This window comes from Aphelocoma coerulescens, chromosome 4 (assembly GCF_041296385.1).
Source record: "Aphelocoma coerulescens isolate FSJ_1873_10779 chromosome 4, UR_Acoe_1.0, whole genome shotgun sequence".
Lineage (NCBI taxonomy): Eukaryota > Metazoa > Chordata > Aves > Passeriformes > Corvidae > Aphelocoma > Aphelocoma coerulescens.
In genome coordinates this window covers 52,879,077-52,906,962 of record NC_091017.1, presented here as the reverse complement: position 1 = coordinate 52,906,962, position 27,886 = coordinate 52,879,077, and the positions used below count along the sequence as shown (strand labels likewise).

The window sequence follows — 27,886 nt, the reverse complement described above, 5'->3', positions numbered from 1 at the left end:
ATTCGATGTACGAAGTATCCTGCACCTGTTTGCCATCACTAGAAAATGATTGAGAAATGCTGTGTAAGTATGGAATCACTTCTACTGGTACAGCTGATCGGCATTTAGCTAAGTTGGTGTTCTTGTCTGTAGACAAAAGCCAAAGAAAGCTTTTCAGGGATGGTTCTCACAAAATGCTGAGGGAGTCACTGATGTTATGGTGATGGTCTCTTGGTAAATGTGTTCTCATCTTACTTGCGCAAGGTTGTGGAGAGAAGGGACACTTCAGAGGAGTAAGGTACAATACTCCATCTGCTTGGCTTCCTCTTCAACCTGCAGATGAAGTGCAAGAGCTGTGCACTTAGTGGATTATACTTGAAGAGTTTGATCTAGTTATAGTTTAGATGCCTGCCATCAGGGAAGGATTGAACTCCCACACTTTTCTGGGTTGGTTTTGCAGCTAGGAATTGTACTTCTAGTGTTTGGTAGTAAAGGCAGAACCAGCACTGGTTACTTGCACATGATACTCTCAATAGTGGTGTCCTCTATCAGAACACCATGCTTCTGCAAAGTGTTACAAGCTGACTCGGACTAACCACAGCATCACCATCTGAGCAGATTCACAAGCTAGTAAAACCTACACCACCACCCCAGTCTACCTTTTAGCTGTGGAGCTGGGTAAACACAGAGGAAAACGTAATTTTCTGAGGATGCTACTGACACTGTAAATTTTGAAATTGAGCATAATAATGCACCAACCCTTTTGTAGAACTCTTGAAGTAGCTCTCTTTGAAAAGAGGGATTTTTATATTGGCTGTAACACACTTACCTACACCTGTACCCAGCTTACTTGAGGGACCAGTCTATTAAAGGCTAAAGGGAGAACCAGTCTGAGCTCATGCTGTAGAACAGTTTCAGTGCCAGGTAGTCTTGTATCTCTGAGTAGAAACTAGTGTGTGGCGAGGTAGACAAACAATATCTTTTGTATCAACATGTCTGGTTTGAGGGGCAGCGAGTGTTAATTCTATAGGCTTAACTAATCTTGCTGTAAATTCCTGCCTTATTTCAATATGCCCCTTGAACCTACTGCAGTAGGCTTAATGCCTCAGTGTCAATTTATTGCTAAGTAATTTTATTTATTTGTACTGCACTCATTATTATAGCAGTGTGAGGCATTCTGGGAACAAGCAGACCTCCTGCCTCCAGAGCAGAGCATGGTTCTATTTCATGCTTCTATCTGAAGTGTTTTTCCATGTATCACAGTAAAAGGAAATATCCATTGTTTTACCAGCTCACTCAGACTTTCACAGAAAGTTCCATCCATGCCCTGTTCAATTTGACAAGCACCCCTGCAGCTGGGCAGTGTTCTGTTATAGATTCATGTGCCTTGTACTCACCTGTAGTTACTGTGATGAGCAGTGGCAAGCCTCCAGCTTGAGGAATGCACCTGGGGTCCTCTCTGCAGCCACCTGGCCACACTGCCTCAGTTGGCAGTTGTAGCTCTGATCTGGGATGTCTTTATTTCTGAGCTTATTCCCCTCCAAGGATGTTCTTCAATGTTTTCCTGTGTGCCTTCCCATTCTAATGGCTGTAGTCTGTTCCCTATGTGTGCGGTGAGAAACTGCGATGAGTCTGTGCACCTTGGTCATGAAGCCCTGTGCCATGTCAGTATTGAAGTCATGGCAATATGAGCAGTTGAATGCTTCTGATTTATACAGGAATCCTCACAAAACATTGCTTTGAGGATTACTTCTGTGAATATGGTGACTCTTATGTGATTATCAGTACTAACCCAAAGTGATATTTAGTACAACTTAAGGGCTGTCATCTCCGTGAACTACAGTCAAAGCAGCAGTTGGTTCTGCTTGGTAAGATGTAGAACAGGCCTAGCTGATATGAACTGGATGTTGTGCTTCAGCAGCAACTGATCAAGCAAGGAGCTGATGAAGGTTCCAAGTGGTAAGCAGCAGCAAGGAGCCACCCCTGCTTTCATCAGCTACTGCAAGGCTCTGTGGCTGGAGGAGTACAATGCACTGGGCAGCCATATTAAACAAGCTTTCCTTAATCCTGTAGCATTCTGCAGTTCCAGAGTAACTCTATGTGTCATCCCTCTTACATCAATGTTCAATGCTTTTACTGCTGCTGCCAAAGTACAGTTCTGTACTTTCTAGTTCCTTTTCAGCTTTACTGCCATGTCATGTCCATGGCAGCACACACTGACTGTGGGCACTGATTCCTAGACTCAGCAGAAAGAAGGAAAGCTACTCCTGACTTATGTGATAATGCCATGTGGAAAGGAACAGCCTTCTCACTGCCAGTTCTTCAAAGCTATCCTGAACTTGCCCTGTACAGCTTTTTCATTAAGGGATTCTGTTGCACATGTTAGCTCAGTCAGTGCTGTATTTTCTGCATCTTACACGAGATGTCTGATGTTTTGCTTATTTCTAAACAGCTTTACCATAGCTTCAGATTTGGCACAGACCTAGCACCAGGTAATGCAGGGTGACAGCTACTGCAGTAGTTGAGGAATAATTTTTGAAAAGCTTCATGAAATTAAAGCAATATCAAAAGACACCTAACATGATTCTGCTCCATAGGGCAGGTTCCACTAGTCATTATAAATGAAAGGAGATGTATAACATAAGGAATTACATATATGAATTCAGGTTTGAGTTTCATGATAAATCCATCAGCAGCTTCAGAAGATGCCTAGGAAAAATGCTGCTGCAATGACAGGACATAAAAGGAAAAAAGTTACTTCAGGGCCTCTGCTGTCAGTGTTTAATCTGTGTAGCTAAAGTATTTAAACTCTAGCTTGTAAAAATACACAAAATGACAGATACAATGTCTTTTATTTTTACAAAAAAAGCTGGTAAAAGATGATGTAAATAAAAGTGTAATGCACCCCTAAATAAAACTACTTATCCCCGGTAAATACTAGTTAAATAATTAAGAACACCATCTACAGTACCACAAAACCATCAAAATAATTCAATTTTATCAGGGACAGGGGAAAAAAATACAGTGAATATGGATGTGCCTTGACCAGTTACAGAACTTGTTAGGATAACATAACTACTGTCAGCAGTCCAACAGTGTGCACAGTGCCTTCAATTAATGCATTTCAGCATAATTACATTTCTAGTGGGGCCTAATTCCCCCAAAAAGGCAGAGCTAAGAATTTCAGTTCTACATTCTAAACTCTGGAATTAGAGCCCATTAAAAAAATCACAGTGGGTAAGAGATGTATATAAAAATACTGGGTGTTCCTTTCAAATCACAGGAATTGTGGGACTACATTCTTTTTTTCTGTTTTTTTTTCTTCTGCTTTTTTTTTTTTTCCTACAAAATGCTATTGGTTTCAACAGAATCCAGTTTGTTTTATGCTACAGACTTTGAACTATGAGTATATTGCCTGTTTGCATGTTTTAGTAGTCAGGGTTTATTTTTGTTTGTTTTTTTCTCTATATAGTCCCAATTCCTTAGGCTTCAGTTGAGTCATGAAGATGCATATATGTGCATTCAAACTCTTCAAACCCTGCAGGCTACTCAGACTGCAAGTACTGCATGTGACTACCAGGGAACGCCCCCTTCTCCTCATAGCTTTATACACCTACTGTTTTAACAGTGCATTGCACAAATTTACAAGAAAAATACTGGTTTTGCACTATACAGTTTCTAGAATATATACAGAATAAAATAAGTTAACTTCTAATGAGAATTGCTGATGGGCAGCATATATCTTTAATATACATTTTAAAGTCTCTGCAGGCAGCTACTTTTTGGTTAGTTGTTATCAATATTTGTAACATAAGCACTGGTCAGAGAACTGAGCAGCATTCCAATAAAGTTAACAGATATATTATTTCTTTTAGAATCACTGGGAAATCCCAGTTTAAAATATTATTAAATGTCCTAACATTTACACACTATGAGGATTAGATCTAATAAAATAAAATTTCTTCAAAAATAATCTTGCAGCTCTTTTAAGCATGCTCTGGGACCTTATTTAACAATCATCCATACTTCAAAAAACAACTGTCACATAGCCATACATTCTAACTCACACACATCATTTCCTTATTACAGACAACAAAAGCAAATTAAACACCGAGAAGTCAATGGTTTTTGCAGTCATTTGTCATTCTACTCATGTTTGACTGCACATTCTTCATGACGTTGCTAAGTGTCTCATTAGGTGTTGATTTTATCTACTACTGCTGGAAAGCCAGGAAGCCTTGCAGGTCTTCAGCCAAAATAAATGAGCCTTGATTTTAGCCTCATCCCACCTGCGATACTGATTCAACCTGTAGAGGCTGTTACTGCAATCATCATTTATAGTTCTGTTACAACAGAAAATAATGCATATGGTATGCATTACATTTAAGCCCTTTTCCTTTCATGTAGTTTTTACACATAAATTTAATAAAAAAATACTACTGCCACACAGGCTGCTGTGTAGAAAGAGCAGTCAAGTAGGATGTTCACTTCAATTTTCAGGGTTTTACTTCTGATGAAGAGTTTCTTGCTGTGATAAAAGTGTGTTGGTTGTCAAGATTGCTGGAGGTTTGTTTTTGGTTTTTTTTGTGAAAGGTGCTCAATAATAGTCTGAAGCGTCTTCATCATCAATTCTTTTCTAAATGATAGCTATTCAGAATCCAGTGGTGACAAGATTTATTCCTGGTTTGATCCTCCCTAGAAGCTGACAGGATTGCACCATACGGAGAGACTCTCGAATTTCTAGATTAAGTTCCATCAGTTTTGAGCTGGCCTCAGACATATCTTGGTTGGAGCCTACTACTGCAAAGCTTCCAGTTTGGCCAAGTGTCTGATGACGGAAATAGATGTGCAGCAATGTTTGAACTGGGTCATCTTCAGAACTGCCAAAGATGTCGTGGGGCCAAATAGATCTGTAAACACACCGTTTGGATTTAAACATTAAAAAAAATTTAAATGTTCAAATGTTCTTTAAACAGACATTTGAGCAGAAGACAGGAAAATGCAAAAGAATATAACATGCAATTTCGATTTAAAAATCAAAAGTTTAAATATTTTTGTTCTTTAAGCAGATATTTGAACAAAAGACATAGAGAAATGTTTCTTCCATAGTCCAGGTACGTAACAGTATCATTTCTCAGAGGTAAATTCTAAAGAACAAGTACTACTAAAACAGATTTTTTTTTTTTTTAATTATTTTAAGAAAAAGACAAGCTGTAATGACAAGGACATCCAGCAAGAACTGAAGAAAAAAGGAATAGTGCCTATCTCTGTTTTTAATTTTAAAAGGTCTATTAAGAAACTCAAGATCGGAAAGCAATCCTTAAAAACTTACCTGAAAGCCTTGACCTGTGCCACAGCTGACACAAACTCCTTGTTTCTCAGGGATTCAATGAGAGAGTGAATAGCTGTTTCTGTGCTAGCTTGGGAAGCCTCTGCAATTTCAATTTCTTCGATACCACTGTCCGACACCGCCTCGGCCTCTTTCAGGCAGCTCTCCAAAAGAGCAAGTTCTTCAGACATGTTTATTACCTAAAACAGGTATAAGTTATATTTTCTAGTTTAAATACGTTTTCAGCCAAATTAATTTTCAGAAGATCAGATTTTTATTTTTCCTCCTCAATGCAATAATGAGAAATAGAAAAAGAACACCCAAGTATTTTCTGCAGTTGCTTAAATATACAGTTAATTTAATGGCCCAAGCATGCATGTCAAGTATTTGGGCTTTCCCCGATGAAGTTTCCATCTTAGTTCCTTTAAAATTTAATTCAAAAAGTAAATTTATTTTCTCCCCACATTACTTAATAACGAACTGACAAAAAGAATTAAACATTTCAAAAAAGTATGACAGCAATGGTGCCATTATAAAGACATCTTAAATACGAAGAAAAATATATGGAAGACTGGTAACCCAGCACAGTAGTGCAGCCAGTGTATATAATCTTTGGCTTTAGCTGCAAGGCCTGAGTAAAACACAAGGCAGAACATGATTCTGCATCTGACTAACTTAGGCAAGAAGTGGGACTGATGTGATGCCAACCTTCCACAACATTCTTCAAACACAAACTTATTTGCAGCCTCTACAAAAATCTGGAAATACAAGTGAGGAACATGCTCAGTTTTTTTCTGAAGCTACTCATAAACCAAAGACTTTCACTAAAGTGTTTCATGTTCCTCCCCTCTATATCAAGCAAGAGCTAGTTTGGTTTTTTTTTGCTACCCCTGTTTATTGCATTCCAGCCCCAGGAGAACTTACAGAAGACATTATTAATAGCATAATGGACGCAACTCGATTAACAGCACGTATGTACTACATGTGCACAGCTGAAAGATACCTTTTACTTCTGAAGTTACTACAACTAAAAATCAGGCATAAGAGGTCTAGAATGCACTAACTGTTTAGGATGGGGACTAAGGTTGCAGAGTAATTGAATGGTGGCTGAAATGACACAGTTAAATGAATCAGTTGGTAGCAAGCAATGATGTTTGTTATAGGAAACACCAGGGCGATGGAAAGGGGCTTTCATCACAGAACTCTGCTGAGTGGAGTTGATGTGCCTTGATTGTAGCTTGATTAGAATACACCAGGAGTGCTACTGAAATATTTTAAATCCTCATCACTGGACTCCCTACATTCTTGTCTTTTTTTAAAGAGCTTTCAAGCTGTACAAAAATCAACACAGGTAATTGAACAACTCAGGGAATTCTTGTAAGCTCTACTTAAATATTTTATTAATTGGCTATAAAACAGCTGGAACCCTCGTCCAGTTTCTAAAAAGATATCCCACTGACGAAAGCATTACCAAAATGTATTTTAAATTGTCTGCTTTTAAAATGTCAACAATTACTAGCTGAATGGCATGGTTTTCATTACCTCTGCTTCTTTCTTGATTGTTTTTACTTGACTGATGAGTTTGCAATAGGCTTGGAAGAGAAGCAGCAACTGGAAATGCAACTTGTATAGCCTCCGACACAACTCCAACTCCTACAAATGTAAACAACACTATTATATTCAGGAAGTGCAAACCTCTTCCAGTACAAGAGACAATAAATCACAACTTCTTCAGTATAGAGTGTGCAAAATTAAAAGTAGTTAATTTGGTTACTAAAGAAAATGCCAAAAATACTCAGAAGCTAACATACAGTAAGCTAATGAAAAGCAGGTGAAAGCTTCATTCAGTTCTAGATTTACAAGTAGCATCTTACATAGATTTAAAGTTCACTTTTTAATAAGTTACATCTCCAAGAAGGGGGGTGGAGTGGGATGTGAAGTGATTCAAAAGGCATTTTGAAATGTCTGGAACATTTAAAGATTTCATGTCTCAAAAACAAGGTAAGAGTTTCATAGATCACTTACTTTTATTGTTGATATTTTACTGTTTTAAATTCAAGATCTAATATCCAAAAGAAGCAGTTATGATCCATAAGTGTAGGATCTTTCATAACCATTAATATTTATATTGTAAGCACAGTATATAACCTGGCCCTTAGCTTACACTGCCTGACAGAGTAGGAGGAAAATAATTCCATTCCTGGAGGCAAGAAAAATGTTTTCTTTATAAAAGGTAGCCCTTATTCTTCTTTAGAAAATAACACATTATATATTCTTAAGGAAATGAAATAGCAGTATTAACTTACACACTGTCTTGCTTCCATTTTTATGCCTCTAAAACACTGGTCAGAAGTGCAGGCAGTGTTAATACTGCTTCACATACAGACATAAAAGCTAGTGCTAATGGAATAATCTTTATAACATTCTACTAACTACAGGATCCTATTATCTACAAAGGACCAACAGTCTAATGGGTTAGATGATGCAAAACTGAAGCACACAGCATTTCTGTAATAGTCTAGGACAAGACATCATTATTTCACAAATGGACAAGACAGATGGAGACTAGTTTGGTGACTGGCTTGGTTAAGTATTTGATAAATCAAGAACTGTCACTTACTGCTAGAATTTCCATTTGCTAAGCAAGAAGATGAGCAGGTCACAAAAATACAAAGAAAGAAAAAAGAGCAAGAATTAGTGTAGGAAATAATCTTAATTAGGGTAAAAGATGTCCCAGGTAAAATGGAGGAAGAAATACAAGTAACATGCTCCAAATATATCCTGAATGTAAAAAAAAAAAAAATTAACAGGCTGAATTTGGTGTAAAATTACTTGCTGCTATAACTAAAGATAGACAGTGTTGGCTTTGTTGTCCCACAGCATCAGTAACACTCTTACAACCCTGTCTGGTCTTTATACCTTGTGTAGTCTGAAAGGTGCACAAATTTAAGGTAATCAAAATCAAGGACACTTAGGTCTGAACATCTGTACAATGCTTCTTACTTGTTCTGTATCACAACAATTTAAGCAAAAATATTGCATTTTAAAATTGGAGATGCAAGGTTAATTTGGATTCTGAATCAGTTTAGAAATTCTTGGGTTTGCTAAACTTAATTCTCAACACCTCTAGAGATTTCTGTAATGTAATTGCACTCGTTTTTTACAAGCCATTTAAAAAAAAAATGTTTGGGGAAGAGGAATAGGGAGAGAAATAGCCAGAAAATATATTTGTCAGACTAGGGACATGAACTTTACCACTCCTGTGCTTTGTACAGCACTAAGCATATTGATGGCACTTAGGCACGTACAGTGGTCATAGCAAACCAGATCACAGAATCATAGAATATCCTGAGTTGGAAGGGATCTACAAGGATCACTGAAGTCCAACTCCTGGCCCTGCACAGGACAACCCCATTGGAATCACACCATGTACCTGAGAGCAAAACATATGAAGATGTCTGACTCCCAACAGACAGAAGCAGCTGAGCTTTACTAAGCACATAGCTGTACACAATGTTATGGTAAGCTACATACTGTGTGCTTCACAGGTTATAAACATTGCCATGTTTTTGTTGCACTGCATGTTTTTGTTCTGCACTCTGTGCTATTATATACACAGCACAATTATTATATAAGTGAAAACTTCTGATGCACAGAACACTGAAGACATAGTATCTTGAACTGCAGAAGTTAACATGCATTCAATGACTCACTTCAATGAAGCACAGAGAATCAGATTTTGAGAAATGGCAAGGTTGACTAATAATTTTAGTCATTAAGTAGTAGTGGTCTTAAAGCCAAGTCTCATTATTACTGTAAGCCATAATTAATCTCTTTCCCCCAAATCACACCTTGATAGCTAAGTTTTAAAAATTCAAGAGAGGTTTTCTTTTAAAAATGGCTTTGTACTGCTTCAGTGTCTTTCACATAATGCTTACTTGAGAAATAATCTGATATTTCTACCTGCCTGTCCTGTAGAAACAGTCTAGCCAGAATCCAGATGCATTCTTTCAGGCTTGCTTGTGCTAATAGCCAGAACTGAATAATTGGATTTACTTGCAAGTCTGCTGGCAAAGCACAAGCCAGAACAGAATTAATCTTGCTCTTTCTTAGCTGTATGGACCACAGTGCTAAAAATTAGTAAGAAAATCTTATTTGTGTTAGTGAATGAAAAATATCTGTTTTCCTGAGCAAGATAACAGTTACACATTTTTAGCATTAACTGGCTGACTGCTTAGACTTAGCAGCCCCACATTCCATTTACAAGGACTTTTGAAGAATTACCAGCACACCTCCCTCACAGGCTAGGATTAAAAGCCAAAATCAAAACAGGTCCCCACAAATAATCATCAGTGTGATTGGTCACAAACTCCTTTTCAGAGGCTATCTTCAAGCCTTGCAGAAACAGAGAAGATAGGCCAAACTGCCTTGCTGGGGAGTCATGGATTCTCTCTGTACAAGCTATTTGAAAGCCTGCATGTTGCTTTTCTTCCATTTCCTAGTTCCCCCAGCTATACAGTAGGAACAGTAACATTTACGTTCATGGTAAGAATGGTTCTGTTCTAACAACTAAATGTTAAAACAGTTTCTTGGTGTATGTAAACCAAATTGTAAGTATGAACTGAAATACATAAATTTTTTTATTAATATATACAGCATGTACTGTATTGTAATAGTAATTGTTGTTGTATCTATTTCTAAAGATATACCAGTCAGTATACAAACATGTATACTTTGTGTAAAATACACTAAAGTATGTGTTCATAGGCAAGACAAAAGTCCTTCCAAATGGTAGCACATTATTTTGCTGGTTTTATATTAGCTAAGATTATCCACGATTTTTTTTTTAAATGTGCAACTTCAGTGCAGTATAAAAATTAACAGTATATTATCAGATGTTCACTGCTCTAGAAACTGAGGTACATTTTGTGATTGAATTAAAAAACCCCAAACATGTATGTATATGTATATATATATATATATACAAAAAGAAATATATATATGCAAAGGAAAACTGTATAAAAGAAGAAATAGTCCAAAGATACAGCAGACATTTCTGTTCCTGAAGACTACATCTTCAGCAGCAGAAACATGACCAAGTGCATCAATGAATAGTTCAATTGAATAAAAGAAATAAAATTCCTCCTTTCTCAGCTTGGATTTGAGGTTTTTGTCAAACTGTCACTGTGAAAAGTTAAGTTCATCTGCCACCTGCAGTACTCTTACATCTTTCACTGTCTTTACCACTGTACTTCAGATGGCAGATTCCTGGTACCTGCTAATGTCGGGTTTTGGATTTTCTTTTTTTACACTATCAGTATTATGTAGCTATTCTATTTAAAAAAACCCCCAGTCCTAGTCCATTTGGGGAAAAGCTATCACTTACTATAGCAATTAGTAATATTAAACATGGATGACTGCCATGCAAATACATACAAAATATTCAACTAATATTAATGGTTACTTAACCTATTGTTAGATAATATTTTGACAGAAGTGTTTTATGAGCTTTTTGCTATACTGCTACTTTACTCCCTGTTCCTTCTCACCCAAATTGGCTCCAGAAAGGTCTTACGTAGTTCTATAGTACTAACTGTATTAAATTCAACAGAAGTTTTTGAGTAGACAATGTATCTGAGCATATAACCAGAATATTAATCTTTTTTTCTTCTGGAAACAGCAGCAGAAAAGCAGACTTGCTGGTACACAGATGGTATCTAGTCTGCTTATCTACTCAGTGTTATTAAGTCTAGAACCCAAGACAGATTGCCAGCTTTTATTAAGAAGACCCATTCTTATTACCACTTCATGAGACTCTGAGTTTCCAAAAGATAGGATGATAACTGAAATGAAAAGCTTTTCATACATTTTTAATCTCTCTACAAGTATTAGAATTTTTGTGTCATAAAGATGATTTTTAATCTCATATCCTGAGACTCATAAATGACATACACCTACCTGGGCATCTGTGTTAGTCCCATGAATACCATCATCAGTACCAAATGTCCTTTTGCAGTCTTCCAGCCACTGCAAAATAAATACAAACAAGATTAAACATCTTCTGAAACAGAACAAACTGAAGACTGTGCTAAAGCTGCTTAAGACACTTTGTCTTATACAATCTCGGGTAACATAAGAAATTGTGATATGAAATCAGTTGTTTACCAATGTTGTTTGCAGTATCCACTCTGATAAATCACTTTGTAGCTTTTATTGTGTCCCTTGTCTTGTAATTTTCCTGTAGCCTTCATTACCCAAGATGGAGATAGTACACTTCAGCATAAATACTAACCCATGATTGAATTGATACTGTTACAGGAAAATGTGTGAGAGAGTGGAAGCAGAAACGTCCCTCTCTTTACTTCTGGAACAAGGTTTACACCAACATGATTTATCAGCTTTTAAAATATACTGCTAATTCACATTAGAGAATAAGCCTGTTACACTTCTTGGGACTACTTTAGAAACAGAAGGAAATAGAGTTCTCCTGTGTAAGTAGATGTAAGTGCAGGTTTACAGAATGGACAAAAAAACCCAAAATTCTCCAGCAGGAGTTTAGCATCACCTCCCATTCATACAAGCCAATGAGATAAAGTATTCTTGCACTACACAATGCAAACCTGCGGGTCCCACTCAGGGCTGTATTTAACTCCAATTCCTATAGCAGACAACAAGTTTATTAATTTCAGTGGGCAGTCTCTTTTTCTACCCTTAAACCAACCATGCAAATTTCTCAAAAAATAACCTCCATGGGTACTGGCATTCACACGAGTATCTATGTTACTATAAAGCATTTACAGAATCAAATATGTTGTTTTTGGACAATAAAACCTGATCACCCCATTGACACAGGGCCCAGCATATTTTTCTGTGCAGTACAAACAACTGCAAGCATGGGTATTACTGAAATGGGAATGCATCATGTTGAGAGAAAGTGCATAATGTCTTCTGAAATGAAGAATAGGCTCTATACATCCAAGGAAGAATAATTTAGCCTACTGCATATGTTTGGTATTTTGAATCTCAGAGGGAATCTTGGTGACCTTTTTCTAACCTCTGTCTGATGCAAGAAAAAGAAAAATGTGATTTCCCATCTGCTCAATTTAATAAAGGTTACTTAGTGAATTAACTAGGCCTGTGTGCTCATCAAGAGGAGAAATGGAATTCTCTGAACATCGCAGTGTCAGTTTCAATTAGTGACATGGATACCAACATCCACAGCAAATCTCATTTTTCTTTTTATCAGACAGCATCCATCAGGAATGATGGAATAGGTTTGCACTGGAACAAATAGATCAGCAATTGGGCAGCTAGTATTTATTTTCACACGCTGCCCTTTTAAGATCTTTTTGTAAATCTTAGAACCAGTCTGAATAAAGGGTGTGCCTAGAATGCTGTGTCTATAAGCTTGTATTTTCTATTACATTTATCTGATTCAGTGTCTTTGTCCCTAATACACAGATGAAGTCCAAGCAGTCTCCTTGCAAGAAAATAGAACAATAGCTCCAAAAAGGTGACAAAATTAATTTGCTAAGAATTTTTACAGAAAATATGTTCAGCATGGTAGAAAGATCTATTTTTTTTTTCTTTGGGAATAGTGTGATAGAATAAGCTTCTTTATGTGTTTGCTCTTTATCAACTCCTGTTTTCTCCATGTATCTCCTACAAAGTGTTGATGAAAGCATAACACAGGGAAATCTGGGGCTGGTCTTGGTCATAGCACAGGTTGGTTTGCCAGATTAAACCCTTACCAGACATGGTAAACTCCCTATACTATAGGTACCTTTCTGTCTTATCTTGGTGCATAGGCAAGAGTTTCAAGCAACTGCAGCCCAAGCCTTCACTTTTTCAATCTGATTCATGTGAATGCCTGAACACCACACAGCACTGAGAGTGACAAACATCATCTATTAGGATAAAGTTTAAACAACAGTTTTTCGTTATAGAAATGAACATACAGATTTTTCTAGTGGTTGATTCTAGAGGACACCAAATTAACATGCAAATTACATTTATTTAAATATCTGTTAATTTTTATTGACTTTATTATACAACAGCCCAACCAGTTAATTTGATAATTTTTCTGTGTGTTTCTATGAAAAAAGCAAGGGTCTGCATTAAGTTGATTAAACATTTTGCCTTAATACTTTCAGATTTAATAGTATACACAGCACAACTGTACCCAACAACAGAAATTCAGATTTTACTTGAGGAAGTCTTGTTCAATCATTCCCTATACTCTGTTCAAGAGGACAGAGTAAGAAAAGAATAAAACATATCTAAGAAGTAGCTTAGAAGATTCTTAGTTTACATTTAATATACAATACACCATAGAAAAAGAGGGTAAACAGCTAAAGAAATACTTCTAAAAAAGTTTTAGAAAAGTAAATTATCCGAGATAGTCACTACTTCTAAATTAACATGCTCAACAGCCACTTAATGCAGTAAATTGTCTAAGTGACATGCTATCAAGAGTCAGAGATGACTGGTCAAAGCTAAATGTTTCTTGCTTATTAGTACTGCTTCTTTTTATTTATAAATTATTAAATAAAAATAAAACCCTGACAAAATGCTCTCAGTTGTTTCAGAACAATTCCTTTAACCCTGTGAACCTTCGTCCTGCTCCAGTCACTCACAAAACTGTGGCAGAAGACAGGCTGACCACAGAAACATGTTACTGGACTCCCTTATGACAGAAAAAACAACTCCTTCACTATGATATAATGACAGAGGCCATCAAACTGATATTTTTATTTGTTTACCTAGTAAAATAAAATACAAAGAAGTTCTTAATATCCAGCATGGATTTATGTCAATATGAAACGTGGCAGTGCAAAATTAGCTAAAAATACATTTCGTGAATTTGTGGCCATTTGAAAGGGATGTAATTCTAGCTTGTTATATTTTCACAAATCAACAAAACAATACCATTGGTTACTGCTGTGATAAACTAGGTTAAATGGGGAGCTGATGTAAAATTCCTCCATGTTTGGATAGTCATTGTTCTAATTACACACATATATGAGTCCCTTTTTACCCTGTCATAAATCTTCCTGTATGACCAGCGGGCAAATCACCCTCTGTGCCTCAGTGCTGCTCTCTAAAAGGAGGAATGAAACACATTATGCTCTCATAGGAGTGCTGACAGCATTATGCATTGGAAATTGCCAGACATTAAATATTACATTGAGTAAAATAATCTTAAGTCATTAGATGAGCACTTTGTTTCTGATTAAGCCTACATGGCAGAATGCAGCTCATTATATTAGACCAAATAAATTGTTATTACCACAGAGCAGGGCAAACAAGTGCAGCAACTCTTTAGCAGAAATGCTGGCCTGGATCCTACCAAGAGTTTATCTACATTAACAGTGCTGTGTGGCATACTTTAGCACTGGCTTAGAGGAAACCACATTTCTTTTGAGATCCTTTCCACAAAAAAGTGCATGTCTAGTCTATTCAACAGATGAGCTGTCAGCAATCTTTGCAAGGCAAAGGCCGTAATTTCCTAATAAACTCAGCATGATTAAGAAACATGGAGCCACTGTGCTGCAAAATATAGCCCTGCCAAGGCATCATGGCTTGAATTCTGGTTCTCTTTTGCATCCCTCACACTTGCCTATACCGCCATTGTCATGGCTTCACAGGCTGCTGAGATCAGTAAAATTCAGCATGTTTCAATTTTCCTAGAAATCATTATCTCTCTACAACAAAAACCCCATATATTCTCTCTCTCCCTCTCTTTGCAAAACTGATTGTAGATCCATGTCTTCTTTTGGATCTTGAAATACAAATCTTACCTGTTTCAGTTTACTGAAGTTAGTATCTTAACTTTCTGAACTTCACACACAGGTTCACAAAACCAAATATACAGACCCTTGCTACAGAAATTTTCAACTTCTAAACTGCATTTCTTCAGAAAAAGGATATAACCACTAACATATACCTTGAAAAGTAAACTGAATTATTCAACAACACATAAATATCAGCCTCAATGAGATCCAGCTGTAAGATGAGCCGTAAATTTATGAGTCTGTGTGACACAGCTGTATAACCCCCATTACTGTTGGTGGAGATTCAGTCACCAAAAAGAAGTCTAAAGAATTATTCAGCTAAACAAGTCAGTATCTGTAGTAGGATAAATGCATTGCTTTCTTGATTCCTTTTATTGTATTGACCTGATTCTTGAATAAGGGTGTTAATGCACTTAATTCCCATATAGATAGTTATCTGTAAATGTCTTAATCTGAAGGTGAGTCCCAAATCTAATAAAATAAGCAGAACATAAATTTTAAAAATCCATTATTTACTGATCTTAATGTTAGAAATATTTGAATATTTTTAAAAGAGGACTTTTAAATTAAGAATGTGCTTTTCCCACTGTTAGTGGATTTGTGCAGTGTTGTATATTAAAAATCAGTTTCAGAAATATGTGCAACAAAAATGAATTACATGTTAAAAAAAAACCCTCAGGTTCAGATAATAGACATAGCATAGTAGGAAGAAAAGGAAACAGGATTTTATTTTAGAAGTGTTTTCCCACAGTTTACCTTTAGATACCTGTGATGAGAGATAAGGACCTGCAACATTTTCTTGATGAGTAGGTTCTAATATTTTTGTTTTGAAATACAAGAGACTCACCTGTTCTGCTGCCTCTCTTTTGACATTATAGGTATCCAAGTGTTCTTGGAGCTCTAGAACACTGAACTTCAATGTTTCTAGCAGGCCACAAGACAGTAGCTGGAAGATAAAGGCAAATAACTCTGTAATCATGTAATATCTGACTATAATCCGTACAGTCTAATATCTAAATTATATAATACAGAATCCCATGTTTGCATTTGGAAAAACAAACAAATTAGAATTAGCTAGGCACATGTCACTTGTGACACCTTTGAGTAAGTGAATTAACACATGTAACTGTACCACTTAAATCAGTGAACAACAGTTTTGATTCCAAAATAAGAAGAGTAGTACCTAGTTAACATGTGAAAAAGAGATTTCAAAGCAATTTTTAGATCTTTCATAATGAAGAATAGTATTTGATACACACACCACTGGTGTAACTAGAACAGCCTGTAGAAGGAAGGAAAGGTACTGCTGCTGGATTGCTCCTGTAGCAACCTAAGGAGTATCCACTGACGGTTACTTGCTCTTCTCAATATACAAACTATACCACCAGCAAAGGCTTCTGCAGTCTGTAAGAAACAGGACTTTGTCAAAGCAGGAACCATTGGATATTTGAAGAATCTTCTACTATTAATGACTGCCTCTTTTACCTCTTTTCTGGTTTCACAATCTCTTTTTCCCTCAGGGACTGCTACCTCAGCTTTCTTCCACCATTTCTCCCTGTAGTTTTATTATCACTTAGGTTTTTTCATTAGTCCTTCTCCTGACACTTCCTGTAATAAAAATCTCTAACATGTTTCCTCCCTCACACTGGTCTGTCCTTGCACACATTAAGAGCTCTGTACTTTATCAGTGAGAATTAACCTGACAAGCAGGTTCATTTCACCTAAATTATTTGGAGAGGAAAGATTTATTTATATAGTATTTGTCAAGTAACAACACTAATGTGTGTATGTACACATATACACAAACAAGTATTTGTGTGCTATATTTATGATTCCTTTTTATATTTGTGTTTATGTATATTTGCTTTTTTATTTTAAAATACACATGCTGTTCTAGTTAGGTACTAGTTCAACTTTTCTTATGGCTTCTTATCCCAAAGAAATTTATTTCTTTGGTAAATTTCTACTGCTTTTAAAGTGGCATAAGGAAAACAAAAAAACATTACAGGTGATTCCCTTGAAATGCACTATCTGTATCATGCTTTTTTAGTCCTCATATTCTTAAGCGAGAGCTTAAGAAGGAGTTGCTCCTTAGTACCAAGGGAAAAGAAGCAGGTCAGGAGAAGTGTCTCACACTGGGTGTCAAGGCCAAAGATCCATCCACCTCAGCCCTGCATCTGACAATGTCTAATGGCAGTTGTTTAAAAAAGGGCAAACATGTGGTGATCTACCTGCTCCAGAGAGCTTTCTTAGCCTCTGTCAACACATTGTTCTGCATATTCAAAGGACCTGTCCAGGGCTATTTCTTCCATGGATGTCTTTAGTGGCTTTTTGAATACATGAACAGACACCGTAAAAAGTGACAGCATTTCAGAGTTCGATTATGTATCACATGAAGGACCTTGGTTCTGTATGTTTTGTAAGTAACTGCTAGCTAAATTTGATCACCCTCAACATCAATTAAGACAAAAATAAAATAATTTCTATCACTTATCCATGATAAGACATCTATGGACAGATTTATCTTCTGAAGGGCTAAAAATCCTCGCCCATATACTTATATTTTACATGGAAGCCACGGTACATATTTCATCATCCTTGTGATTGTTCTTTAATCTTTTCCAGTGCTACTACCTTTGCTCTGAGAGCAGGGGACCAAAACTGCCCCCAAAATTCAGGATGTAGGTATACTGGGAATACGTACATTAATTCAGGGATGTTTCCTGTTTTGCTGTCTCCTTTCTTAATAATTCTAGCACAGGGGTTTTTTTGACTGCTGCTGAACATTGAGCTGACTTCTTGCATTAATATTTATTGTAACCAGGATTTCAACTTGCATGACAACAAACAATTCAAAGTCTTCTCGTTGTATATCTGTAGCAACAATGTTCTTCTCATGCATCACTGAATATATACATAAAACAATGTAATATAAAAAGGCAAAGTTGCTGCTAGATAAGTAGTCTCCCTTTTTCTTACCTGCACAGAGAACATAGAATAAATATGAACAAGCAGGGAAAGTGAAGAGTAGTAAGGGAATTAAAGTGCTGTGTACTATCAGTGAGTTTCCTTACTGTTCACTGTTACAGCTGGAGTCTGTTTTTTGAGAAAATGCACTTCTCACTTGTGGTTTCCAGTGTTCATGATACATAGTGGCCACTTAAGATTTTAATTCCCTTCTGATTTCAGAGAGTTTCTTTTTTTTTCCACATATTAAAACATCATTTTGTATGTTACATGAAATGTTTGAGCAGACAAGATTCCAACGTGCAAGTTTGAGATTCTTACCGTTTCCGCATCCACAAAGACCGTGGGACATTCTGAACATAACATCATCACTTCCAGAGAACTTCTAAATTTTGTTCCAATGCGCTGTAGGCTTTCACCAAGAAAGCTGACTGAGTCATTTGTTATAGATACAAACTTTCTTTGAATGGTCTAGAAGTCAAATCAGAAAAACATTTATCTTACTACGTGTTTTACTATTCTTTCGGCTTTTTAGGTAAGAATTTCAGAGCAAATTTCCGTCATGACAAAGTTCCATCGCGTTGTATTTTTTCATTAAATGACAAACTAATATGTAATTTTCTCTGAATATTTATGTAAAATTAGCTCTGGAAAATGCAATAAATCAATAAAACCAGCCAGTATCTATGAAGACAATTACTCCTATCACATCTAGGCCTCTATCCTCAGTATAGGTGGATGACTATTTGTCTTTATGAAGTACAGATAGTTCAATTTATTTTCAAGTGTTTGTATTGCAGAAAATTATAGAGTTTTATGAGTCAGTATGTGACCTGCATAGCACAATCTGTGTCCAAAGCTGCCACCTCAGGGTTTCTACCTTCTTCAAAAATCAGTCCTGAGTTTTTCATGTTTGATTATGCAGACTGTCAGCTTAGCCTAACGTAACACTGCACTCTGCTATGGACTGTTTCATTAATCCTGGAAGTTACATGTAGAATAAAACTATATAAAGATTATACAGAGAGCTGCAAAGTTAAACACAGGAAGGAGCCAGAAGGCAAAATGGAAAAATCCAGTCAAACACGGAGTCAAACAAGGCCTCCTGAGTATCATTTGATCATTTTAACCCTCCTCTGCACCCAGTAATAACTCCTCAGGAGCATTTTTTGCCCTTGCTTGAACACTGGATTGCTACTGTGCAGAGTACCCAACTTTACAGCTGTTAAGACAAGTTTTATCTTTCTTCCTAGCTCCCTCTTTAATGAACACAAGAGAATATGAGCTCTCATTTTACCACTTTCAGGAAATTAATGAATATGTAAAAACCAACTGCAGCTAAGCTTTGGAATAATACAGAAAAACCAAATCCCTGATGTCTAGATGAAGCAAAAAGACAAAAATCTACAATCTGTAACAGGAATTTCATGGCACTGTGGCAAAATACTTAGTTCAATATAAAATGGAAAATGGGTATAGATGTGCAAACAAGTAATTCCATCGGAAAGGTAGAGTATGAATTCTTCACATCTAAGTTACTGCCCATACACATGGGACAAAATATGTGCTAGTGTGGGTCTTCCACTGAGAAATTTATTATGACAATCCAAACAGCAGGCAAAATGAATATTAGATATAGAAGAAAGGGCTGGAGTCATAAGGTCTTGTCCTGAATATTCTCTTAGCTCATTTGGCACATTGCCTGTACATAAAATGAATTAATTATACTTCTTCTACCCCATAGGACTTTGCAAAGAAGCATTACTTTTAAAATGTAAAAAACTCATCCCCTACATAGAGGGAGGAGAGAGACAGAAAAATTAAGCCATAGGCATTTTGTGTTTGGTATCAAATCTGTGAGGTAAATATACTTAAAGAGAGGCATTTGAAACATCCAGCTCCAGTGGATCTCCTGGTGTTTCAATTACTTTTCTGCAGAAGGAAACCCTTTTCTCACAAGACATGTGCAAGATAAATTCATTAATGTTTGTCATGCTGCGATCCCATAATAACGACTCCCACAAAAAAACCAGGAGAAAGACATTAATTCTGTAATCATCACAGAACCTGGGTGATGTTCAGAAAATAAAAGAAGGGACACAACCTGAACTAAGAGCTTGCAAGAAGCACTGAACTGGTTTTTTTTTGAGCTTTTCTCAATTTTGTTTGTTTTCTGAGCAGGTTCACTCCTAGGCAATGAATACAGCAGATATCCTATGGAAAAATAGTGTATGACAATGTTACACTTCTTTAGCAATGTGTTTTTCTGGTCTGCTTTTGATTTGCTTTCTAAAGCTTCTTGCTACCATAATCTTGTGGCTTTTGCAGTTTCAAGGGGAAGAATAGCTTTAGGAGGAAAGGATTTCAGATGAGCAATCATACACTGAGAATTCACTGACCTGAAACAATCTTGAGAAGACATGAAATGTATAGACAGCACAAGATCCATCTGTATCTGACAGCATTTGATTGACATGGCAGCGCCAGGCTTGCTCTTCATCATCGTATGCCACTGGCTGGAAAGCTGCCAATATGGCAGAAAGAAATGGTGAAGGAGGAGGGGAAGTTTGCACTTCTGAGAAACCATCCTGTTCTTCTTCATCTTGGCTACAAATAGTAAATAACAGAAATTATCTCCTCAGCAAACCTTTTGGGGAAAAAACACCTTCATTTTTGTAAGAAGGAAAAAATAAGTATTTTGGATTCAGAATAGCCTTTTGTAAAATAAATAATGGATCAACTAAGGTAACTATGAGCCAAGAAGAGAGTAAACTATCAAAAGCTCTTGCTACTGCAATATATTAAAAATTGTTTATACTCTCCAAAATTTACTAACGCATGTCAGTTCTACATATAACTACAGACAAAGAGCTCTCTGGAGGCTATATATGGGTACATACAGCACTATATATATGTACACCACTAAGAAACAGGCTTTTTTTTCTTGCCCCCAATAACTGAATTAACATCCAGTTCTTCACATTTTTATTGATCTGGACAGATGGTCCCCCAATATCTGTAAGAAGTTTTAGCCTTCCTTAAGGGAAGCACAAGAGCTCATTTAGCAATGTAATACTGCTTTATAACTGTCTTAAATAACAGAAGCAAATGGAGATAGATCGAAACACTTTCATTTTTATGGGCAATCAGTTTAACAGACCTTTGTTCACAGAGCATTCTGCTATCATATTTTCCATTAGGCACCAAACATCCAATAAAAATATCAAACTATAAATTTATCAATGCTACTACTTTGTATCATTAACATAATGATTAACTTAAAATTTTCTGTATTACAAAGGATGATACATTTTGACACTTCTTGTATACCTGTATGTAGGCAGCACAAATATGTGTAGGAGGGTTCCAAGTATACAGATAGTTTATTAAAATAATTTTTTTAAACACATGGTTTTTCTCTATGACAACTGCCTCATCCACAGCAGCACTAAGTACATCTTAAACAAGAACAAACATGTCTTAAACAAGAAGTGTGGTGCTAGTTTTAGATATATTTGTATTTTGCACAAAGCTCAAAAGCTAAGACAAAACCCTTTTGATTATCATCTGTAAGCAAAGCTTCAAAAAAGATTTTCAGGTATTTCCTAACTAGTGTACCAACCCTATAATCAATCACCTCTGTCACTTGTTAGACTAGAGCGATGAGGTTTTTCATTTGCTTGCTTAGCGTAAATAAAATAAAACCTTGAGAGATTGTTCAGTTGCAAATGAGGAAATAAACTGCTCTTAACTGGTACCAGCCTTGAACTCTCACAAGACATAGTGCAGTAGGTCACTTATGGGATCACAAGAGTCAGTTTCTCTGTCTCTCCCAATAAAACCATCTCAAATCACTTCTTTTATATCTCCTGTTGAGTTCTTTTCTGAAAAAGCCTCCTTAAGAGATCTCTCTAAAAGAAGAGATGTCAAGTCTATCTTCCTATATATACCAAGTCTCTGTATTATTCAATCTAAACTTCTGAACAAATTTTAAATATGAACAAGCCTATGAACAATTTGGATTTTTTTTGTTTGTTATGGTTAGTTTTATTTGCTTGTTCGGGGTTTCTTGTTCCTTTTCTTTCCTTCTTAGACTGTTACCACCAGGGGACTTAAGAGTTTTACTTTAAATATGACTCAACCAGCTAGGACTAACTTTAACTTTTCCTCTCAGTAGTTATTTTTGCTCTCCGTATTAAAATGAAAAAAATGTTATTTACTTTAAAATGTCTTAAAAGTATATAAGAGACTTATTAACCTTAATAATGAAAATAAACCTTGGGCAAATTCAAAGACAAACTGACCTGACTTCTACAGGAGTTTTGAATAATAAAACAAGCAAACAAACCAAAAACCAAACACAAAACCCCCCAACATTTTTCCCTGCTTTTTTCATGCCTTTGGGTGCTGCTATAATTCAGAGCAGTTCAAGAGCTTTTCTCTGTTATACTATTTGCAGCTGTTTTTTCACATTTCTGTCCTACTGATGTTGAAGAAAAGTGCTAGATTTCTTTTATTCAAGAATTCTCATATTTTCCTGCACAACTGTTTTCCTTGTACCACAAACAATTGCTGAAAAAAGTATTGAGTTTAGTTGCTATAACAGGCAAAAACGATCAGCCATTACTTCAGATATGCAAACCATCATTTTATATTCTTGCATTATGGGATTAATGGAAATCTCCACACTATGGGAAAGCCTGTTTGATTAATGCACTGATAAAATGTAATTTCTGTTACTTATAACCAGTATTAATCTTACCTAGACAAACCAGAGAAGTCAGCTTCTTCTTCTTCACATCTCTCATCTAGCTCTTTCAAAGCCAGAGTGACATCCTCTTCACAGACAGATTCAGAATAGCTTCCAGGAGCTGCTGCCTCTACCAGTTCTGGGGTCTCTTCCAACTCCAGAGATTCGTGACAGACCAGACAGTCTTGCTGCTCATGTAGTAGGTATGACCCAGTGTCTTCACTAGCAGTGCTAACCTGTTCATCCCTTACTGCTGAACTGCCTTCCTGTGAATCACACATCCTTTTATTAGTATTACTGTCAGGGCCTATGTATTCTTGTCAGGTTTTATAATGGTAAAATAACAGTTATAAAAGATTATTTACAAATATTTACTTTAACTATTCAGCTCTTTGGCTCGTTCACACAGTTCTACTTGGGCAAAGACAGGCAGCCTATTTGTAATGTTTATAACTTCTGGTAAACATTAATATCCTAGAATGTGACTTATTTAGAGCAAATACAATTCCTCAAAAACTTCCATATTTTACTTTTCTAGGTAAAGATCAAAATGACTGCCTCATGCTTGCCTTTGGGGTCTACAGCGAGTACCAGAACATTTCTTGTCCTTTCCACTCCCTATTTTAACAGCATAACTACTTACCAACAGTGTAATAGATAAACAGTGGAAAAGGGATATTCCAGTATTTTTATTATTTTGCCATTACTGCTAATATGGGCGCCTTTAAGGGTTTTATCCTGAATCTTTAAATGTAGGCTTTCATTAACTGGCAATTACAGAGGGAGGATAATTAAACTGAGGTAGGTAGTATTAGAATGAATTAGAATTTCTCCCTTCCTCCATTAGCATTATTATATTCATTAACATCACTATATTGAACAGACAAATTAAGATTCAGTTAATTTATGATGAATCAACTTGAAACCTTTTTATTGGATTTCCTTGTGGAGTAAAAATAACACTTGCTATTTCGTAAAGGCACAAATTATCACATATTTTCATTTTTAGTATCCTGGTCTTCCTCTACTGGCATATTTGAAACTGGTCAAGGAACCTTTGGACATCCTCTAACCATACACATCATTTCATGGCTTTCATCAGTTGAGATAGATCCTCTGACAGATTAAATAACTGTACACATATTAGAAAAGACAATTCAGCTTTAAACAGAACCACGCAATTTTCTTTCACAGTGATCTTTACCAAATCTCACTTTGACCATGGTACTCCTCAATGTGACACTGCTGCCATTTGACACAGCTAGTGACTTCACTTCTAATGCCTCTTTTGTTAAAGTAAAATCTGGAAATTTTTTTCATAGAAGAGTCATTTTGTCCTACAAGCAGCTGAGGCACATGGGAATGAGGACATTTGTACCTCAACAAAATAATTTGGATTGAACCAATGGTCCATTTCTGTTACAGATGTTAACATAGGATACAGAGTTGCACTGATCATGACTGGTAAATGTACATATGAGAGATATGCTTTTTGAAAATATGCTTATTATTAGTTAATAAATTTACTGCCAAGTTTAAGTCTTCATAGTGCCACGACTCCTGATTTCATTTTCTGTGTATCATTGGACATGACTACCAGTATGAATATTCCTCAAGTATCTTAAAAAGGTGACTTATATAGTTACCAATGCCACAGAACCTTAGTAAAGTTACTTCCAGTAAACCACTCCCTCAAAAATCTACAGTGCGAGTGAGTAAAATAGAGAATCATTTTAGTCAGAAACTTTCATATACATAAGCTTGTAAAATTTATTGAACAAAATTATTCTTCTCGGATAGACTGTAAATTCTTAACTGGAATGTGAAATGTCTTTTTGCATTTTCTAGGAATCAGCCAAATATATTTAAGTAAACTATTAATTTAAATATAGCATCCTATGAGACAAACAAGGTACTCAACTACTCAACTCATCTAACCAGCATGCTCTTGCTTATGAATAATGGCTTCAACTTTTCCCATATTGTCTTAGATAAATTTTGATAAATACTTATTTATATTAAAAACATTTTGATAACTGACAGTTGGCATACAATGAAATGCTTGTGCTGGAAGAGTTTTATATATAAAGTACAGGAGCACAGAAAAAAACAACTGCCCTATGCTACAAGTTGTACAGTATAAGTATTCAGAACAAAATCAGTTTTACTGGCTTCACAAATATTTCAAAATGAGTCAATAGTGTGCACATTTTCAAGCTCATTCTGGTAAGAGGCATAAAGCCAGCTAACTTTTTTAGCAACAAAATCCAACTAAATAGCTAAAGTACTGTATTGTAATAACTTTGAGTGTTTGAATTGTGCTTGAAGAAACCTGTACTGTTCAAATTCCATATTCTAACAAGCACAAAATAAACCTGGAAAACATCACATCTAGTGAATGCATTTGGATGCACTTGTATGTTTTTTTAATACAGAAATTCATTCTGAATGCTTCCTAGTCATCAAATTATTTTACAGCCCAATTTAAATGTTTTCAATATTTTTTAATGACAATGGTGCTTTTTTGTGAATATTCTCACCTGGATTATAGCAGCATAGTGATTTTATAAAGGGAGCTGCAGAATAACAATGAATTCTAAGGGCAGTCTCAGAAAGAACTATGAAAATGTAAAAATTAGTTACAGCTGAGGATTTACCACAAGCCAACAATGGAGAAGACAAAAGTTTTATTGTGATGAATTTCATTCTGTAAAATTCCAGCTTCTATATCACTTCTTGCTTCTGAAATCTTAACATAAAACATCTGTCCTGTGTGGAAAAAGTTCATCCAGTTTAAGTGTTCTTCCTCGAACAAAATTCTATTGGATCAAAATGCATGTTGTAGGTGAGCACATGAAGTAACAACAATTTGTTTGACAGCCTAAGCACAGGTTTCTGCAACAGCTGAGATAATTTATCAACAGCAGTGCAATGAAACACTTTTTTTAAAAAGCACATAGATAATCACAATGGTAAAATATGAAGAAATGTGGGGAAAAGCACTTTATGAACATCACAATATTACATCTTTAAAAGGTGTGGATTTTATCACAGGAAATCAGCCACTCTCCCTTTATTGTATTCTTTTGTTCTTACAGTTTTCTTCATTAAGTATTAGCTACATCTGTGGTCTGCCTGTTAGTAGAGCAGTTTTTCTAGTAGCAAACAGGTAAACTAGAGCCTTTAGAAACTTGAACTAGCCCAGCCACTTGAACTAGTCAGCAGACTGTTTAAACCAGGCTGGCTGAAGACTCATTCTTAAGTGTAGAGTGCACTCACTGGTTAGTCAAATACACATAGGGATGGCTTAATTTTCTGCTTTTATATATAGCTAAGATGGAATTAGCTAACATTATCAAAAAAAAAAAAAGATTGCCAGTAGCATAAATAATTTTAACTGAAGAAATAAGAAGTCCACCTAAACCAAGCCACTTCAAGAAAAATTGTAGCAGATGAGAGTTTGTTTTAAATTAGGGGTGTCTTTTTAAATTTCAGATTATTCAGAAGTTTTAAAACACAATAAACTGAAGTACTCACGGATTTGCAGGTGGCCATTAGCTTGAAATCTGTCTCAGTCCACATGGGCCTTTCCAAAAAAGTATACCACTAGCAAGCATCTGTAGTCCTTTCTAAAGGATTATTTAATGGGACCAACTGCCAACACAGCTGGCCTGAGGTTTTATTCCCATATAGCACCAATCACAACCCAAAGAAAGCAAAAAACAAAAAGGGGGAGGGTAGGGGGAGTGAAATAAAAAAGTATTTGAAAGAAAATGTCGCTCAAGAAGGATTTCAACCATATCAAGGTAAAAGCATTTTGAATTAGCCTGTTTCATTCTGCACCATGAAATTATCACAATCAGCCCTTCAAGAATATTTTTAACCTGTGGTAAGTTCCCTCAATCCATCTAAGTAGCCTCCATGCTGAGGGAGCATTTTGTAAGAACATGCCAACAGGTTAGAAATATTAAAGCAAATCAACTAATCAGTGTAACAGATGAAAATTCAGTTGAAAAGAAAGCCAAAGTTGCTACTAAAACTAGAAGGAGCCCAAATCAGCCATGCACCAGCCCACATTTCTCCCCACCTCAGGCAGCTGGTTGCTAGAGTTATCTAGAGAAGAAGCCTCCAAACTTGGGGTCTCAGTTCTGATTTGAAGCACCTCTTCTGTTCCCACACTGCTAGTGGAATCTTGAGACTGAAGTGATAAACCAGCATGATCTGACACTGTTTCATCTATGGCAGAATCACTGATTAACTAAGACAGAAAAGAAAGAAACAAAATTCTTCACTGGAAACACAAACTGCAGGTAAAAAATACATTAGTTTTGAAACAGGCTCTTTCAGTATTGTTAGCTATTTGAACTTATTTACATATTATGAATTTCACAGCTTTGCACTAGAACTATTACAAGCATCACATGCATTTCTGAAACATTTCACTTTGAAAAAAACGGGTTTCCTGTAAGGAAAATTATTTTCCTTTCTTGTTTTAAAAGTTTTTTTGCTAGACTGAAACAATTGAAAAGTAAGAGCTCTTTGTTGGGAGCAACATTAATACAAGCTTTGCCTAAAGTCTGAAAAGCAACATACTCATCAAGCTGCTCCCTATGAAGTCAACTTTTTCTTAATTTCATTTATATAATGCAGAGAGACTTCTGAGTGGCCAGCATTCTTGATTTTCCTAAGTTATATGTACACAGACTTCAAAATCCATAATTAAATTAGCAATTTCTGTGCTTAAACACATGTGACCCCCATGTGACCACTTAACACTCTTGATCTTATTTAGCATTTGGGGGGGTTTTTTGATCTAGAAATCCACAAAGAAACACACTTTATATAAAACACATGAAATTCTGTGCTTACATTTAAACAAATATAGTAAATGTAAAGACATTAAAAAAATTAATATTGTACTAAGATTATAAATCTGTTATGTACCACCAATGTGGTAAAGCAAATTTTTTCCTTCATTGAGGCTGTTATGAAAAAGAAGCTTAGCCACATTAATTTAGTTCTTTACTATGTCACTTAGACTGAAAGTGTGAGCCACACTTATCCATT

The 27,886-nt window shown here is 35.9% G+C and overlaps 1 protein-coding gene across 11 annotated transcripts in view; it reads right to left on the bottom strand.

The window, feature by feature from the left end:
* Positions 1–3,704: 3,704 nt before the first annotated feature.
* Positions 3,705–27,886, bottom strand: part of FRYL (FRY like transcription coactivator) — a 170,776-nt gene continuing 146,594 nt past the window's right edge. For 8 of the 11 annotated variants that reach the window (XM_069014158.1, XM_069014159.1, XM_069014151.1 and 5 more), the window contains 10 exons: positions 26,907–27,077; positions 22,832–23,085; positions 20,469–20,676; positions 18,391–18,540; positions 15,950–16,048; positions 11,267–11,335; positions 7,929–7,946; positions 6,851–6,961; positions 5,312–5,508; positions 3,705–4,889 (listed from right to left, as the gene is read on the bottom strand). In XM_069014158.1, the coding sequence (XP_068870259.1) occupies positions 4,631–4,889; positions 5,312–5,508; positions 6,851–6,961; positions 7,929–7,946; positions 11,267–11,335; positions 15,950–16,048; positions 18,391–18,540; positions 20,469–20,676; positions 22,832–23,085; positions 26,907–27,077 (1,536 nt within the window). In that variant the 3' untranslated portion in view covers positions 3,705–4,630. The remainder of the gene's footprint in view (positions 4,890–5,311; positions 5,509–6,850; positions 6,962–7,928; positions 7,947–11,266; positions 11,336–15,949; positions 16,049–18,390; positions 18,541–20,468; positions 20,677–22,831; positions 23,086–26,906; positions 27,078–27,886) is intronic. The other 3 variants (XM_069014155.1, XM_069014162.1, XM_069014157.1) reach the window with 1 other exon arrangement.